The sequence below is a fragment of the Perna viridis genome, chromosome 5 (assembly GCF_037379345.1).
Source record: "Perna viridis isolate PV_CMFRI_1.1 ecotype Kerala chromosome 5, ASM3737934v1, whole genome shotgun sequence".
NCBI lineage: Eukaryota > Metazoa > Mollusca > Bivalvia > Mytilida > Mytilidae > Perna > Perna viridis.
The window spans coordinates 9,948,403-9,966,610 of record NC_142449.1 but is presented as its reverse complement, the minus strand read 5'-3'; the positions used below and the strand labels follow the sequence as shown (position 1 = coordinate 9,966,610).

Below are 18,208 nucleotides of genomic sequence, written 5' to 3'. Positions count from 1 at the left end.
AATGTACTGTATTTTCATATAACAACGTTGTGTCAGAGCTTGCCGTAACTACACGGACATTTTGTACCGTGCTTAGGCTTCTTTAACAAGGTTATAATTAAAGTCGTCATCACTACAGAGGTTTTATGGTCGTTCTCATGGTGTATCTATCTACAACTTAAAAAAAACCAGTTTGTCCACCTTGTAATATTTTCCTTTCGTCAACACCGGAATTGATATTTATGTGCAACTCGCCAGGTGTTTCTAGAAAAGCAGAGGACGCTTACTTTACTGCTGCACCTTTTTTTTTCCATATTCCAAATTCCAAGTTTTTAGTGGAGTCAATGTTTGTTTTGTTTGTTTGTTGGGGTTTAACGCCCGAGCAGCAGTATTTCAGCTCTATTCAGGCGATGAACATGAAGTGGATGATAAAATGAACATGAAATGATGATGAAATGAAAATTAGGATAGGGCACAAGGAAAATGGGGTTGACAAATTTTGATTGCCATTGGAAATAGGGAGAGGTGGGTAGGGTCGAGCAATTTAGCCTCCTGTGGCGGAGCCCTATGGTTCCTACTCCGGGAGAATACCACAGTAGGCTTTTTAACGTGCGAGGAAAGTGGCATCTTTCCTAACACGGTGCACCACTATGGTTTGCGGTCAGGTTTTCCGTATTATAGCCTGACAACCCCAGCATGTAACACGCCAGGGGTATCTCATTCCACCACCTGGGGCACACAACCCAGTTGCTCTGTGGGCAGAGCGCCCTAGCCCCCGTCTAGGGTTCTGAGCACTATCTAATCGCCTTTTACGACAAGCTTAGCGTTGCTGCAGGCCTATTCATTTGACACCCAGACCTGCACGGGTCGAGTGGAGTCAAGGTTGCTCATTCGCTTCTGTTTCTTTGTGCATGATATTTTGTTTTTTTTTTTCGCACTCTTTGCTGTGTGTGTCTAGTCGTTGGATTATATGTTTTTTAATTATGATTCATATCCTGGTTCCGTTCATTTCCATATCCGACTTGCATTTAGTATCATATATAATTACCTCAAGGATGTAATTAATTAAAACAAGAAATAAAGAGTAGTAATAATTGACTTTGTTTTAATTACATGTCTAGTCCTAGCTGCACATGTTTTGGATAATGAAGACGCCCCAGACAGTGATAATGGAGACAGGAGATACAAAATATGGATAACCCAAAAGATCAAGGTAGTTTAATAGAAAAATGACCAGTTTTCAAGCGTACCATTTATGTCAGGATTGAAACAAATATAGAAAATTTTCCAGATGGGCTAGTCTATTAAACACAGAATCGGGATTTGATTCCCGGTGAGAGTAAAAATGAACTCGCATCTAATTGATGACAGGAGTAGTCATTCATAATTATATTTGTTCTTGCCATATTTTCTTTTAGAAATATTTAATAAAAAATATATTGAATATTCAAATCTTACAATGCTTAACAGTTGGGAAATTGAAATAGTAGAAGAATAGTAGATGAACATGAAGAGTATAAATATATACGGCGTATGCTAAACAAACTGATACGCGTAAAGTGAACTTCTCTTGATTGCTGTTTATCATACCGATATCCTGTCATTGTAATACTCACGTATAATATCAATAACTGAACGTTTTAACTCTACAGGGATTAGAGGATAAAGGTATTATGACGGAAGATTTTCTGTATACCAGACCTTCCCGACATAAATGTGGACTAATCCTTCCTCTGAAACAGATATATGTTCTAAGCGGTAACTGTACTGTGTGCTGTGCTTTCTTAAATACGTTTTCCTTATCATTGGAAAATAACCTATTGGACCTGATGATTAGATATTTTCATCTGTTTAAAGGCAATGTTTTCTCCTTCTGAACGGCAAATTAAATAAAAAAAAACAACTTGTATTTAGTTTCAGTAGAAATTTCATTTCTGTGTTATTTTGTATACATATATTCTACATCCAATATTTAAGACTTAGTCTGGCCGAAATAAAAAAGAAAAGTATAATAAGAAATAATAATACCATATTGCATTTAAACCACACAGAAAGACATCAACGATTTATGTGCATTCCATTCATTAAACAGCAACGCAAATGTACTTAATTGGTGGTGTTTACAATTCATTATAATTTTAGGCAAAATTATCGGTGAGTAGATTATTGTTTTTAAATTAAAATTAATTACTTAACTCACAGGAAGAAGAATATTTCATTTTATATCAATTCCTAATAGATACTTAGACTTACAGTGATATATTTCATGCTACATCCAAGAGAGGGAATTTACAATGCAAACAAAATCAATCCGTTAGTTTATTGAATTATTATTAGTGAGGACGTCCATTAAATGTTCGTTTTTTAAAAGCAATTTACTGATAAAAATAAATGTAAAAAATGGCAAGCATTCTGCCCATCGAATGTAACACATAACATAAAATTATACTTACTGGTAGAACTTTAAAAGCTTACTATAATCCATATAAAAGTTTTTTGGTGTCATTAAGAGGGGAAAATGTGGATATACCAGTGTGGTCTTGCTTATATTGGAAGCGACCTCCCGTGCGATGTTGCAGTTTATCAAAAAGGATGTGGTGCTAGATGCAGAGTAAGTGTTTATGATCAATTTTCCAGTCTTAGATCTTGAACTGCTTTTATCAAGTTTACTACAGAAGTTTTATAGTCGTCATCATGACCTCGTGGATCGTTATGGTGTATCCATCTGCACCATGAAAACTGACTTATTCAACGCGTCATAGTTTTCATTTCATCGTTTGTCTACCCCGGACTTGACTTTTTATGAGCAACTCGGCGGGTGTTTCTAGAAAAGCAGAGGACGCTTACCCTACCGGTGCACCTGGTCCATGCTCCCGGTTTTTAGTGGAGTCCGAGTTGCTCATTTGCTTTTGTTACTTTGTATGTTTGATTTTAGTTACTTTATGTTCTTTGTTGTGTATGTCTGTTTTCCATGTCTGGTCTTTGTCCCTGGATTACATTTCTGTTGATTATCCTATAACCTTGGTTCCCTTGATTACTCTTTAAGTATTGAAAGAGCAACAAGGGAACCAAGATTATAGCGGTAATCAAAAGAATGCAAAAGAATGACTTCCTTAAACTACTCATTAACTTGAACCTAATGTAGAACATGTATCAGCATTATTCTACATATAAACATCTGTCAACTAATAAACCTGTGGAGTTAGTAAACATGCAGTAAAACACTGGTAACCGGGTGTTAAAAAAACCTATGATACTCTTGTTTTCATAAGAAAAGTATATTCTAAAGTAGAAGTTATTAGAGAAAATGTAAAGCATCTCGTAATATACACCATAAAATGGAATCGTCTTAATGTATTCACTTTTTATTTCAGATTTGTGAAAAAGGCAGATATTGTGAACAAACCTTTTTCAGCTGCACATATAGAGCAGAAAATCTGAACAATGTATATTCAAATGCTTGTGTCCCCTCAGGACGAGGGTGTGGCTGGCGAGAATGCGACACAATGACCGCGTTAGGAAGTACGACAACTAAAGTTGCAACAATAGGGGAGAATTTGACATTTACTAATACTGATGAAGGGTTTCTTACAAAGGACAATCGCATACTGGAAAATACAGGTTTTGTCGATCCATATGGAACAAGTGCAAACAAAAGCATCACCATTGTTGATAGCGATGGCAATCCGATTTGACAACACTGCATTACGACGTTTTGACAAAGTAGATAGGGTCTTTTAAATGATCACACTTAACGGTTTAGTGTATTGAGTTCATAAAGAATATCAGAGAATTTATAGTTACTTTTTTTGTCAGTGAACGCTTGCAGATTAACGTGTAATATAATCTATTCTCGTATTCTCGTTTATTTTATTTTATTATTATTATTATTTTTTTTTTGGGGGGGGAGGGTCTTCATTAAATAAAAGGAATCAAGAAAATATCAAGAAAAATAGACGAAAACAACGTATAAGCCACAACAACCTCTCAATTCCATAGTTTCAAACGTAAGAAAACTGCATCATATGTAGTTTTGATGAATCATTAGAAATCTACAATTTTAGATTTTTTTTATCAAATTCACACACTACAATAGTACATGGAAAGGTTGATTCCTCTAAATTTCGTCAATGTGTTGAGATTATTACGGGTAGACCTCGACACGTAAGAACACAGGGCTTATTTGAGCAAGTTCATGATACTCTTCATAAATTATTGGCAGCGAAAAGCTGGACAGAAAAGCCAGGATCTGGATTGTTTGAATGTCTAAATGAAAAACAATATACCCTAAACACAGAATGCCACTCTATTATAAAGATGACCCCGTTTGAGGCCGGATTTGTCAGAAGGCAAACGATGGTAGTAGTGCTGACTCAAATGAAACTGCAGAGTTTATTGACGTACAAATGTAACACTGGAAAAAATCAAAGCATTTCATTTCACGCCGCAGGTAAACTAACAAGTTTTCCACTTGCATGTAAAATGTGCAATTGTAAGAAAACCTGTATAAAAAAACTGGTAAATGTAGAAAGTCAAATATCCCATGAAGTAGCAAATATCACCCCACTAGAAAACCTGACTAGTATTTATGTTAATTCCAGATACATTTTTACTGGACTCTATGGTAATGGGTTGATTTCGTGTTATATAATAATATATGTTAATAAATATGTAATTTCATATTGGCCCTGTTATAGGTTTGAGGTCTGTCATATTGGTTGAGGCGGTCGTATTGGTTCGCCAAGGGCCAATTGGGCTGTCGAGGCCAATATGATTGACCGAAATCTATAACTGGATCAATATGAAATTACATATTTATAGACAATTTTATCAACCAACTTAACTAGATGATTTGTAGGACAGTTGTTTTCGTGTTTCACCAAGAACATGCAGGTAAAGAATATTATTGAGTCTTAAATATCCTTTTTGTATAAAATTGAAGACTTTTTTGTTTCTGCAGCTTTTAGTCGTGGTGATCAAAGTTCATTAAACCAATTCTAATTCAAAATAGTGGTATCAAACGACCGGAAGTTATGATGCCGTATTGGTCCTGGTTTGACCCATACTTGCCCTCTTTCTTAACACGTATCATAACCTTAAGATAAAAAATTGGGATTAAAAAAAATCACGCCTGCGCTACAGCAACCGCAGTGATATACAAGAAATTGACGGAGTTTTTTTTCTGTCATCATGGATAACCCGTAACACAAAATATACAGTTAACGAGAGAGAGAGAGAGAGAGAGAGAGAGAGAGAGAGAGAGAGAGAGATCTTAAATGATGGTAGTTTCCAGTACAGTATAATTACATTTGGATGACTGTTGCACAACGGTACAGTTCGTTTTATTCCATAAGAGGACATGGTTTAGCAGTGATCTTTGAAGGACGTAAGTTAATCCCTCAAATATCTTCATTAAAATCTTTATTTTTGAAATTTGTAATGACAAGAACACACGATAAGAACGCCATATATTGACTAAAAAGCGTGACAAAGCGTGACATCGGAGTTTTTAAAGGTTTTTGTACGCAAATCAAATCTTAATTCATCTTTTTGGTCGATGTGATAAAGTAGAAAATGATGACTGTAGGTACATTGTTTAAAGCCGCAGTTGTCAATGTTGATTTTGTTTAAACACTGAATTTGTCGATGATATATGCTGTTTGCTGATGTGCCTTGGTCAGGTCATATGCGTTTTGAAGGTTTTACGAAATTTGTCAACAGAATAGTAAAATAGTTCTACTTTATCAAAATAGTTGAATAAAGATAAAGTGGCTGAATTAATGCTTTTTGTCCGTTTTATACATCTCAGAATCAAAATGTTGCATTTCAATTTTTTCTAAATAAGCATTCAATTTGAAAGGTCATTATTATATACGTTATTTATTGTAGTATTATTCGTATTTTTGAAGCGTACACGAATCCAGAATGAATTTCAGTATCGTGATTTCTTCAAAAGTATTTACACAAAACTGACATGGCTGTGCGAAATATACATGTTGTAAACAAATTTGTTCGATATACAGCAATACTGTACACTTCTATTCCTACAGTGTGTAATTTGATTCTACATTGTGGTAATAGCATAATGCTTGAAATTATCCTTAAGGTCGTTCTCTTTTTTAACTTACAACATACCAAGACATTTAAATTATTACGTAAGTGACGTTTTAATGAATTTTAATCATTACACATGGCTTTAGTAAAGGTCACCACAAAACGTTAAATATATTTTATTATAAATGCAGTAAATAAAAAAGTCTTTTTTGACGATAGTTGAAAATATACATTTATTGAATTGACAACATGGATACGATAGTAAAACTATTACCCAAACGGTACTGGAGGAGTGGTCCGACATGTGAGTGACTTAAACTGGCATGTTCCCGTAGCTGCATCAAATAGGAGATTGGTGGGACACGAGCGTATGTAGACAACACCTTCAGAACAGGTAGCGAAGTACCTACAGTCACCACAGGTGTTATAGTCACCGTTTCCATAGATATTACAATCAGATTGTGTGCTGACACAATGGACTGAAAAACGAATTGAAAATGGAAATAATGAATATTGGAAATATTACACTTCCTTTTTTTTTGTTGAATGGAAAAGGAAAACTCAGTTTTAGTCAGATCAGTATGAATATTACATTTAGTATAATATGTGCTACCTTTGTCATCGAGACCTTTTTTGTTCACCCACACATATCATGGAAACCTCATTGCGAAAAAGGAGCCAAATGTATAAAGAAACACTTGATTTCATCACATTGTTTTCTTTGCTGGAGGTTTTTGTTACATGCTTTGCGTCGACATTTTAAATATTCCAACCATAAACTCATAGAGCATCAAACCAACTTTTGACAAACTATTTTGTTTGCTAAAGTAACTTGATGAAAGACAATACTTTTGACATAATATTTACGTTAGTTATTTTTTTTTATCTATCAAAGCATGTCCCCTACTGAAATTGACATTAGTGGAATTTTAGGCACAATTCTTGTTTGGGTCAAGTATACTTCACAATAGGGGAAATTCTATTATCAACGGAACATAAAACATATAATTTAAAAAAAGCAGTTAAAAGCTGATCAGGTTTGACCAAAGCCATAAATTTTGAATGCTTTTATCCAGATCCCGATGATGTCACAGTGAATTTAACACAATAATATGCCAACGAATCTTTTAGTAGGTCAGACAATAAACAAATAACAATCTGAGATCAAAGGAGCACAAGTGTGATTATCAACATTCGCAACACTAGTCGAGAAGTTGTTTAATTTATTGAATATAAAAGGAATATGATGACGATCAAATTCATTGTCATAACACTTACGATTAGCAGGTCTAGGGGTTGTGTGTGATGTCTGTTCAACTGTAAACAAATATTAAAAAAAATAACCGATGCAGTGCTTAATTTCCTCCATAAACTATACAAATCATTGGGCTTATATGAACTGATACTGCGATTTTGTGGTTATATAAAAAGCAGTTATAGTTGCAGACGTGCTTAAGTTTCCAATTACATATGCCGTATTATTTAATATACACTCTTTAAGTTTATCAAACCGCAGTAATATATATAGAATAAGTATGATACAGTACATGTATTCTCCTTAATATTAGATTATTGTATGATCTTTTTATCTTGTATGAGACTAATACGTACGTATACACGCTGGGAAGTTCGTGCCATTGTTCCAAACACCTGTTTTATAATTACATGTCAACTGAGCAACGGTTTGCTTTGTCACGAAATTATATCTGTCATTGCATAAAGCTGTACAAGATCTATAATAGTACAAATCAATTATAAATAAAAATCATCTCTAACACTCTATAATATTATAATATAACTCTTGGTTATAACCAAAAATAACCATCAATCAACTAATGACCGTATCAGTCACAAAAACAGAAATAATATAATTTTAAGTTTTCTTTTAAAGAAATTTTTAACAAAAATTCCGACCTATATAAGTTTTAATAGGTTTATCTTCACGACTTCACGACCAAACAAACATAGCTTAATAGCTTACGGCTAGCAATTCTCAATTAATTACTGCAAAAGCATCGGTTTGCTACACATCTTCGGTTGGAAAGTAGGCGTTGAATTAATACTTTCTTATAATGGAACAGAAAAAGAGTGAAAGAGACTAACAAAGCAATTTAACTATGTTTTCTTTGTTATAAACTCGTTATTAAGTATTGAAATAAAAAAAATGAACGAACAAAAAACAAACCAAAAAAAACAAAAAACAAACAAAACAAAACAAAACAAAACAAAAACAAAAGACAAAAAACAAACAAAAGCTGTCAATGTTTCAATTTTTTTCGCTTTAATAATGTCATTTTTTAAATCCTCAATTTCATTGGTAGCAACAATTACTTACAGCTCTGCACCGTTCTGTTGACAGTTTACAGCTGCGTTTGGCGGTGGCAATAATGCTTTACATTTCTGTGGTGGACTTGTTGTTGTACCTAACGAAATTTATAATATTAATGAAATCATATGATAAAACTATACTAGAGGGCAATAGCTTGTACCAAGAACATGTAATTTTGTAACAATATGCTAATATGATTTACTCTATTCATTCGACTGTTGTTTGAAATGTTTTATTTTAATTGTTGTAATATATGGTATTTATAGTTTACGAACAAACCTAACCTGTTGCTTGTGTGACGTGCTGAGGCGTTGTCTGTTTTGTTGACGGTGTTTTAGTTGGGTTTGATGTTGTCTGAACGACTGAAATAAAAAAAACCCACAAATTCTCGATATTTTTTTTTATAAAATACTTGGAATAGTATCTTAAAAAAAATCACACACACAAAAAGGAAACAACAACAACAACAAACAACAAAAAACTGGAATTTAAATTACAAGCCTTATTCTAGTTTCAACATTGAGTAATAGACCGTGATGTGTATTTGCAGGCGCGTAGCTGCTGTTAGGCAAAAAAGCTTTTGCCTGCACTTAATTTTGCCTACACTTCAATTTGGTCTCAGCTACGCGCCTGATTTGGTTCACTTTTTACTGATCATATACCGTATCATTAGTGACATGATTGCTTTATTATGTATAAATGTACAAGTGTTCTCCACAGATTCGGGTTTCTCATTTTAAATATCATATCATCTACATTGTAAACTAGTTTTTATCACAAACTTGATAACTGACCATTGGTCTCGCATCCCAAAAGTTCAAAGCGAAGACCTATTGCTCCATGCCATTCTAATGGATTAATTCTGACGTACTGTGCTTCAAATGGACAACTAAATGTTTGAAGTCTGGGTGATGTGCCGTCAGTGTTACCAGGAAAAAACTGGAAACCAGAAAAGAAATTGTAATGAGCTTCGAAAAATACTGTTCTGAACACATAAAAAATGTCATACCATACCTCTAGTTGCTTTAAAATATCGCGGGAATATTACCGGAAGTAAGAAATTTAAAAATGATTAAAACAATATTTCTGTGTCATGTATTAATTTTTCTACTTTATTTAGATAGATATTTACCTTGTCTGTAACGTTCTCGTCACTATATGGAACAAAAATATTACCATCCATACTATGTAGAATTCTAAAACGTGTGACATATATGTTTGATCCTGCATTGTTCAACCCTTTAGTGGCTATTCCAAGCAAACGGCGGGGTTTTAGTAAGTTTATCTGGAATCACAGTTACATTTTAATTAACACTGATTCTTAGTCTTTGAATTTTTTATCTGCTGTTGAAAAAAACATCAAAAACATGTCCTAAACATGAACACATGAACAGAGACGATCTACATACACAATGTAGCGAACCGAATAAAAGGGTTACACATAAAAACTGAAGATAAAGGAAGAGTAATCAAGGGAACCATGGTTATAGCGATAATCAAAAGAATGTAATCAAGGAACAAAGACCAGACATGGAAAACAGACATACACAACAAAGAACATAAAGTAACTAAAATCATACATACAAAGTAAAAAAAGCAAAAGAGCAACACGTACTCAACTCAAACCTGGGAGTATGGACCAGGTGCACCGGTAGGGTAAGCGTCCTCTGCTTTTAGAAAAAAAGACGTCACATAAAATACTAAAGCTCTAGCGATATGAATTCTTACAAAAAAACTACAGGTGCTCCGGAAGGGTAAGTAAGCATGCCCTGTTCCGCCAAGAACCGGGTTCTACAACAAATATATTTTGGTATTTTTTTTTAATTTGAATGGTTTGTATGTTCTGTTGTGTAATATAAGTGCATACAATATATAGCTGTTGCTAGTTGTCGGATCAGTCTATTTAAACAGTCACTTTAATTAACAGATCATAGGCACATTATATCAATGAAGTAACTGCAAAACTAGAAGTATAAAAGAGGAGGAAATCATAGATCTAACAACAACGCTGGAAACAAACACACACACACATACACAGCAAAGAGGTGCATGAACACGAATAAAATCTGAGGTGTGTTCATGTGGTCGAGGACTATCTGAAAGTCTAAAAAGCACTAATAGATAAAATTATAATCGCAGCTTGTTCTTTTTCTTTGGAATGAGGCAAAGACGTGTACCGACAAATAAGTTACAATTTTGAAATAATATAAAGAGCTATTTATATAGTCTCTAACATCCTTGCCTACATACTCACGCTTGAGCCTTAAATCTATAAACAATTTATAAACAATAATGAACATCGATTCCGCTAGACTCACAACAAAATGAAAAAAGAAGAATAATTTATTTTTAAAATTGTTACAGGTCCAACCTGCTATCATTTATACCTGTACAAATTGGTTCAGATCGGAGATTTCGGGCCGCCAGCCACAATTCTCTGTCACACAGAAAATATCTGACACATTCGGTGTGTATCTGTGTCCATTGACAGATAAAACCGATGACGTCATGAAATCTGTACTCTTAATATTGTTTTCGGATGACATGACATATCGAGTATTACAATCAACTGCAAAGAAAAAGAGTTTTTTTCATAAAATTTTGCCGCTTTCAAACAATCATTTTAATAAACTGAATATAGTTAATTATTTTTCGTTTAGCAGTTTTCTTTTCTTTGTTGATGGGACAATAGCAAACGACACCAGCCGTTTCAAGTGCTTTTCAGAAACAAAATTTCGAAAAATACATAGAAACAGTTGTATAGACACTTTTTATACCTGAAAAAATTGCGATCATGAGTTAATATTAACGTACTAATGCAGTCTGGTAATGAATCCCCTGCTGTCCATCCTATTGTAGATTTACATACTCGCGTCAATGTTGTCTGCCCGGTAGGAAACTCGAATTTTTCGTTACATCTGGCAGTACATTCTCTGACAGGAAGATAGAATAACAGAAAGAATAGTTTATATAGGTAACATATTTTATGTTCAAACATTGTAAAAAGTAAATTTAAATCTTGTAAGTCCCTTTTTCAAATACAATTTGAACTTAATTGAAAACTTGAAAAACTTTATATTTCCAAACGGGATATGCGTATAATCAGAAATGCAAATCGAAGGTTTATACAAAAAAAAATGATAACTGAAGTAAAAAGGTTCTGTGGGACAGGAATTACATGATTACATCTTTTCATTTAAATAAACTTAAATAAACTTGTAACTTACAAGTTGTCTCTGATATTTTGGCACTTAACGATTCCATTTCGGGGTGGTGACAATGACTGACATTTAGAGTTGGAAGCTGTGAATAATGAAAAAAGAGGTTTGTTGAAGTCGAAATAGCACATTTTTACATTTGTTTTGTTGTTTAAAATATTTGCTACAGTTTTATTTGATCAAGATCATCACCGTACACAATTCACTGATGTCACTAATGTCACTGATGTCACTATAAATCAATCAACGTGATTTTAATCTAAATTCTTTAATCGGCGCAATAGAAACATTCAAAGCAAATGTAAAGGACACCACCGGAAATGTTTTATACCGAAATCTGAAGCTATCATTTAGGTCAGTATGCCATGTTTACCGATACAATTAATATTTTTTCAAACGCCTTTTTAACATATTATGCAATATGCTAAAGGCTTTCACGGTCAAGTTTACACCGATAATGATAATAATGAGCAGGCGGAGAATGGTGTGAATACTAAAAATTGTAAACTTTGGCGACGTGATTTCAAATATTTTTCCCCAAACATAATACTGGTTACAATTATCATTACATTATGAAGTGGTGTATTTTAACGAAATTTCTTTAGAATAAGATTTGTTTGGTTCCTTGATGTGTTTTTCTGTTTTTCTATCCATGCATAATAATGATTAGATTTGTGGGAATACAAAGTGTATATGAGTACCAGTGTTTGAAAAAAAGTATATTAGTCGTGTTATCGGCTAGTATCTACATGCTATGCTGCTTGGTTAAATACCTGTACAATTAGGAAACGTTTGACCATTTGGCCACGAACCGTCAGTGTCGTTACACGTCCGGAACTCAACCGACGTCGATTGAAACGTAAAGCCACTGTCACAGGTCGCATAACATTTTCTGCCAAGATAACATTAATAAGTAACGTTTCCTTCTGATAAATTGTATGTCAATGCTCATAAGAGATAAGTAAGGTAAGAAATGTGTCTACAGTGGAGGCAACGCTGTCAAGCTAATTATCAGTATCTGTTTTTTTTCAATAACCTTACAAACCGATAATTTCTTTTTCTCAGGATATAACAGAATTAGAACTGAAATTATCATTAGAAAATAAGACGAACGTGATGTTGTCAATGTAAACAATTAACCGCAATATGTCAAAAGAATTTAATGCTAAAAGAAAAAATAATTACTGAGATATGATGTTAAAAGATTTTTAAATTTACTAAATGATGAAATTTAAAATTTGATTTAAAAAACAGGCAGCAGAGTTTATGCAAAGGTAATTTAGTATTTATTCGTGATTTTATATGAATCATAAAATGGAAAGTCCTATCTTGCATTTTTTTCATAATTTGGAGGTCACCATTTTCCCCTTTGTTTTGTAAAAAATAAAATTCCCATTTAATTTCAATTATACATTTTCTGCGCTATTTATCTCCCTCTTGAAAAAAAAATGTTTTTCTTTTTACCATGGTGGTTTATGTAAACACTTGTCTCTTAAAATAATTCACGAATTTGACGGAGCTATTTGAACTCAAATTACATTTAAATTTAACTTTATTGATACTACATCGTTATATCATTATATGACTAATTTCTTGGCCAACGGAAATATGCAAGACCTCCGGAAACACATGATGTGCGTCTGCGTTAAAAGTTCAAATAATTGCATCCTAACTGCATATGTCGCTTCCGAAATACACCACTTCCGACAGAAACATTATAAGTTATTCTTGTCTTGATCTTCATATGTAAGACGTCGCTGACAATCCGTAACTATTAAACTATATCAATCACATTTGCTCATTGAAAATACATTTTTTTATACAAATTTTTGGGATGACGTTGTCCATTTCTACTTTACAAAAAAGTTCCATGTGTTTGCCTTGTAAACTTGAAATATATAATGCAGATATATTAATGGATAGTTAACACCACGCCTCGACATTGACATGTTTTAAGTATTTGGAGTATAATTTAAATTTCAAACGGAATACTAACAAGAAGCCTGTGGGATCTTTAACACATGTAACCTGCCCATTCTTTGGACTCAGTGGTTTGGAACACAGTGATGCTTTACCAGATTGACTGGAAATACCATCAAACAAGCCTGAAATACAAACTTAATTTTCAAAAACTTCTAACGTGTCACTTTCCCTTATAACTTCAATTACTGATGAAACAATTGGGGGATGGTTTGTAATTTAGACTATCTTTACATCAAATCTAAATAAATTGAAACAGATAGTAGATCAGATAAAGAAAATAGATAAAACGCACTTCCCCTCAAGTCGAAATTGTTTGGATATATTTCTTATAATAATATATTGTATGAATAATAACAAATTATACCATACAATCAAACTGTTTAGTTCGGTGTCACGCTTACAGCGCATAGTTTGTACAGTGCAGATAATCTAGTACAAAGCTTCAACCCTAGATTTGTACTACGAGAAGGAATAACCGAGATCAAGTACGTTGGATATTCGATGTTCGATATTCGACATTCAAACTTTTCAATATCAAACTGAATATCAAACGGTAAAATTTTACCGATTGATATTCGCTTGATATTCATTTCTGGCTACTTTTAAGAATGTAAACTCTAAATGAATATCAAATGAATATCCAACGGTTGTCTTTTTCTGTTCGATATTCGTTTGACATTCATTGAATTTTAAACAAGTTTTTTTGTTATTCTGTTTGATATTCAAAGTCATTCTATATTCAATATGTAAACCGGAAACGAATGTCACACGAATATCGAACAGACCAAACTTCCGTTTGATATTCAGTTTGATATTCAAATCCGAGGATTTTAACCTATTCAGACGTGTACACAGCGAAATTAAACCACACCGTGCCTGGACTATAGCAAAACTTTACCCAGAACTACGAGAAGCAGCTAAATGTTGATAACTCGTTATAAAACAAGACGATAACATATTACTATGTGATAGATGTGGGATGTTATTTTTCAAATATCGTAGAGCACATCTTAGTCTCATATAATACATTGAAAGACGAACGTGATGATCTTTGGAAAGACATTATTAACATTAATCCAATTAGTTTAGCGTATACCTAGACAGTCTAGCACCTATAAACTTTACTGTTACTATCATATCCTGCGATACTGATTTCGAACATGAAAGTGATGAACTTGACTTTTTTCCAGTAAAATTTGCGTACAGTATATCTTCAGAGTGTGCGAAACTTTCCATAAAGGACATTATTGACCACATGCTATGTAACTTTCAGCGATTCACTCCCATTATTTTTTTTCTGATAATAAGTACATTTTTATGTAATTCATATAATAATAATCGCTTTTCTCTTTCATTATTCATGTGAAAATCTCTGCATAAGAGGAAATAAAGTAATTATATAAAGTAAATACATATACCGGAAATTAATGTCAAACGGATATCGAACAGAAAAAACTCCCGTTTGATATTCAGTTTGATATTGAAAAGATTGAATGTCGAATATCGAACATCGAATATCCAACGTACTTGATCTCGGTGAAGGAATAACCCGGCCAACGAAAGCTGTATTTAATAATTAAATTTCTATGAAATTCTAAATAGTTTAGCTTATTCTCAAACATTGTTCATTTCGTATAACCTAACTAGGTATTTTTGCCACTTCCCCTTACTACGGAACTATTTCAGTGGTATCCCAATACACTAAAAGCATGCTTGTCAATGGCTCTATTAACTGACGACAATCACAGAATTGATCCGAGTTTAAAAATATCAATTTCATATGAGAAAAACAAATTATTCTATTTCATTTTTTTTCTCTGTATGTTCGAGTTGAAATATAAGTGTTGCCATATATGTCACAGTATTATGAGTTCGAGTCCCACGAAGGGAACTACCAAACATTTGCATTGGGCAAATTTGACAGTTCTACCAGGACTTAACTTTTTATGAGCAACTCGGTGAGTGTTTCTTTCTAGAAAAGCAGACGACGCTTACCCTTCCGGTTCACCTGGTCTATGCTCCCAGTGGAGTCTGAGTTGCTCATTTACTTCTGTTATATTGTATGTATTATTTTAGTTACTTTATGTTCTTTGTTGTGGTTGTCTGTTATCCATGTCTGTTTTTGTCCCTGGATTACATTCTTTTGATTTTCGCTAGAATCTTGGTTTTCTTGTTTACTTTCTAACATTGCTTGAAATTACATGCTAATATTATCTTCCTTGTGTCTATCATGAACCGATGGAGCAGTGTGGCGAATAGAGTCGTCACATTTTGAGACGTTTGTATAATATTGATTTGTTGTGACATGTATCGTTAATATGATCTGCTATCATAGATGAGCTGTCCTGTACTACCATACATCGTTTACTAAGTTACAGCCCCAGATTAATCCTTCCAGGAAGAATGATCCGGCCATATATATTTCTATATAGCCTAGCTGGCAAAGTGATCTATGAGGCTGGATTTTGCACAGGCTGTGTTGTCACATTGGTACTAGTTCGAGGGAACAACCAAAAATGTGCTTTGCAAATTTGACAGTTCTAAAACCGTTGGGAATTTTTAGACCCTATTTATAGGTCTCGGATTGACTTTTATAGATGTTTGTTTCACGTTGGAATCGGTATTACTAACATAACAATTTTAAACAAAAAATACTGCAAAATTCTTACAAAAAGAATCAAGCTGAAAAATATTCGAATACATTGTGCAGTAAAATATTTTTATCTATAGAAAAATAGAAAAAGAGAATTTGAAGTGAACGCTGTAAAATTGTTATCAGTAAAATATCAAAACAATAGAGAAATCTGCCAGGAAGGTGGTGATTGTAACATCCATGCCAAACAATCAAAACAAAGTGACACAACAAGCTTATATTCATCACTTCATGATAGCCTAGAAGCAAAACTTACCCATAAAGAGCAGGCAAATAATTAGGGCGGTGTCCATCTTGCTTCCAAAAACATATCCATTAGGTAGCGTTCAGTGATATCGACCAGGGAATTAGTTTTAAAATTTATAAAACGATTTTATCATTTTATTAGCACGTATCAGACAGGCATAGTTTTGATATGTATACATTAAATGCCATAATATGTTTACAGTAAATGACAACATATCAAAAGGGGTATGATTGGTATACAACACATCATGGTTACAATGTAATGTCAACAAACTACTCTGAAATAACCTTACATGTTCAATAGTTTCTTTCCACATTTCTTGTCAAATTATTTGAAATTAGACTGTTGTTACTTGTTTTGATGATTTCACATAGAAGAATACCAGCGGTAGCAGGTTATACAATATTTAGTGAAGGGGTCTTTCTTTTTGCATTAAGAAAACAAACGATGTGGGATTAAGACTTTCTTATTAAATGAAATGATATAACCAACGAGAAAATTAAAGTCGAAAAGTTGTATTACTAACCTTCATGAAAATGAAATTTAAAAGATTAAAAAAAAACATAAACTTCAGCAGACTTACCCAAACATACACCATTGGGAATTTTGGAACCGCACTCTGTTAAAAAAAAATTAACAATCTTCGAAGGAGGCGAATGGTACAGTAGTTAACATCATGCTTTAGTGATTGGTTTAAGTAAAGTTTTAAATAAAACCATTCTAAGGAATACCCAAAGATCAAAACACTGATAATGTTCTTTTTACTTAATATCGTCTTGCAATCGGTTCTATATGATTGAAAATATGCTAAATCTGTTGATGATAATACCAGGGAATGCATTCCAGTTCGTCAAAGATTTTATTGGATTTGCATCTTGTGCAATAATTTTGATAGCAAGCACTTAATCATTTTTTGTTTATTTTCGGTTACTTTCATAGAAAATAAAAGTATGAGATTTTTTTATGAACACTTAATGCAATTTAACATGATTGTCACGGAGACAGCTACTTATAGAATCTTTTTTACGATTCATGGAAAATTTCTTTTTCTATCTAAAAATATAAAAAACGTTGTGTTTATAATTATGGACGAGTAATCAAGAAAACCAAGATTCCAGCGGAAATCAAAAGAATGCAATCGAGGGATAAAAGACAGACATGGATAACAGACAAACACAACAAAGAACATGAAATAACTAAAATAATACATAAAAAAGTAACAGAAGTAAACGAGCAACTCGAAATCCACTAAAAACTTGGAGCATGTACCAGGTGCACCGGTAGGGTAAGCGTCCTCTGCATTTCTAGAAACATTCGCCGAGCTGCTAAAAAAGTCAAGTGCAGGGTAGACGAAAGAGGAAAGTAAAACTATGACACGTTGAACAAATCAGTTTTCATGGTGCAGATTGAAACACCGTAACGATGCACGAGTTAATGATGACGACCATAAAACTTTTATAGTGATGACTTCAATCTTGTAGCAACATAACCCTGTTCAAGAAGCCTAATTGTAAAAAGTCTCGCGGGATACAAAAGGTCTGCATACATGTAGTTCCGGCAAGCTCTGGCATAACGTTTAAGTTCTGATATGAAAAGTCCATACGCGGGTGCTGAAGGGTTGTTGCCACAGATGAAAGGAAAGTTGATAACACCGAATGAAAAGTCATCACGTTTGTCGTATAGTTTGGTCAATAAATTTCCTTTACCGTCGATCTCTAAGTGTAAGTCAAGATATGAAGCTGTGA

The 18,208-nt window shown here is 33.4% G+C and overlaps 2 protein-coding genes across 3 annotated transcripts; one reads left to right on the top strand and one right to left on the bottom strand.

Moving 5' to 3' along the window:
• The first annotated feature begins 2,318 nt into the window (after nucleotides 1-2,318).
• Nucleotides 2,319-3,813, top strand: LOC148615916 (uncharacterized). The gene is made up of 2 exons (XM_088582548.1): nucleotides 2,319-2,590; nucleotides 3,354-3,813. The coding sequence occupies exons 1-2, from the start codon at nucleotides 2,498-2,500 to the stop codon at nucleotides 3,672-3,674; spliced, it is 414 nt and encodes a 137-aa protein (XP_088438674.1). The 5' UTR covers nucleotides 2,319-2,497; the 3' UTR covers nucleotides 3,675-3,813.
• Nucleotides 3,814-6,193: 2,380 nt separating this feature from the next.
• LOC148615915 (uncharacterized) lies at nucleotides 6,194-16,629 on the bottom strand. Of its 2 annotated transcripts, XM_088582545.1 has the most exons (13): nucleotides 16,473-16,629; nucleotides 13,577-13,685; nucleotides 12,354-12,472; nucleotides 11,590-11,665; nucleotides 11,177-11,295; nucleotides 10,750-10,931; nucleotides 9,495-9,647; nucleotides 9,157-9,301; nucleotides 8,647-8,724; nucleotides 8,369-8,456; nucleotides 7,645-7,766; nucleotides 7,312-7,350; nucleotides 6,194-6,512 (listed from the first exon to the last, which is right to left on the bottom strand). In XM_088582545.1, the coding sequence occupies exons 1-13, from the start codon at nucleotides 16,507-16,509 to the stop codon at nucleotides 6,304-6,306; spliced, it is 1,476 nt and encodes a 491-aa protein (XP_088438671.1). In that variant the 5' UTR covers nucleotides 16,510-16,629; the 3' UTR covers nucleotides 6,194-6,303. The 2 variants fall into 2 exon arrangements, with proteins under 2 accessions (XP_088438671.1, XP_088438673.1); XM_088582547.1 differs by lacking the exon at nucleotides 12,354-12,472.
• Nucleotides 16,630-18,208: the final 1,579 nt, after the last annotated feature.

Coding starts and splice junctions, on each gene's coding strand:
- LOC148615916 (XM_088582548.1), top strand. CDS start 2,498: ATGTGGATATACCAGTGTGGTCTTGCTTATATTGGAAGCGACCTCCCG. Junction 2,591..3,353: donor GATGTGGTGCTAGATGCAGA/GTAAGTGTTTAT, acceptor TTTTTATTTCAG/ATTTGTGAAAAAGGCAGATA.
- LOC148615915 (XM_088582545.1), bottom strand. CDS start 16,509: ATGGACACCGCCCTAATTATTTGCCTGCTCTTTATGG. Junction 8,457..8,646: donor GCACGTCACACAAGCAACAG/GTTAGGTTTGTT, acceptor AAATTTCGTTAG/GTACAACAACAAGTCCACCA. Junction 7,351..7,644: donor GAACTTCCCAGCGTGTATAC/GTACGTATTAGT, acceptor ATTTGTTTACAG/TTGAACAGACATCACACACA.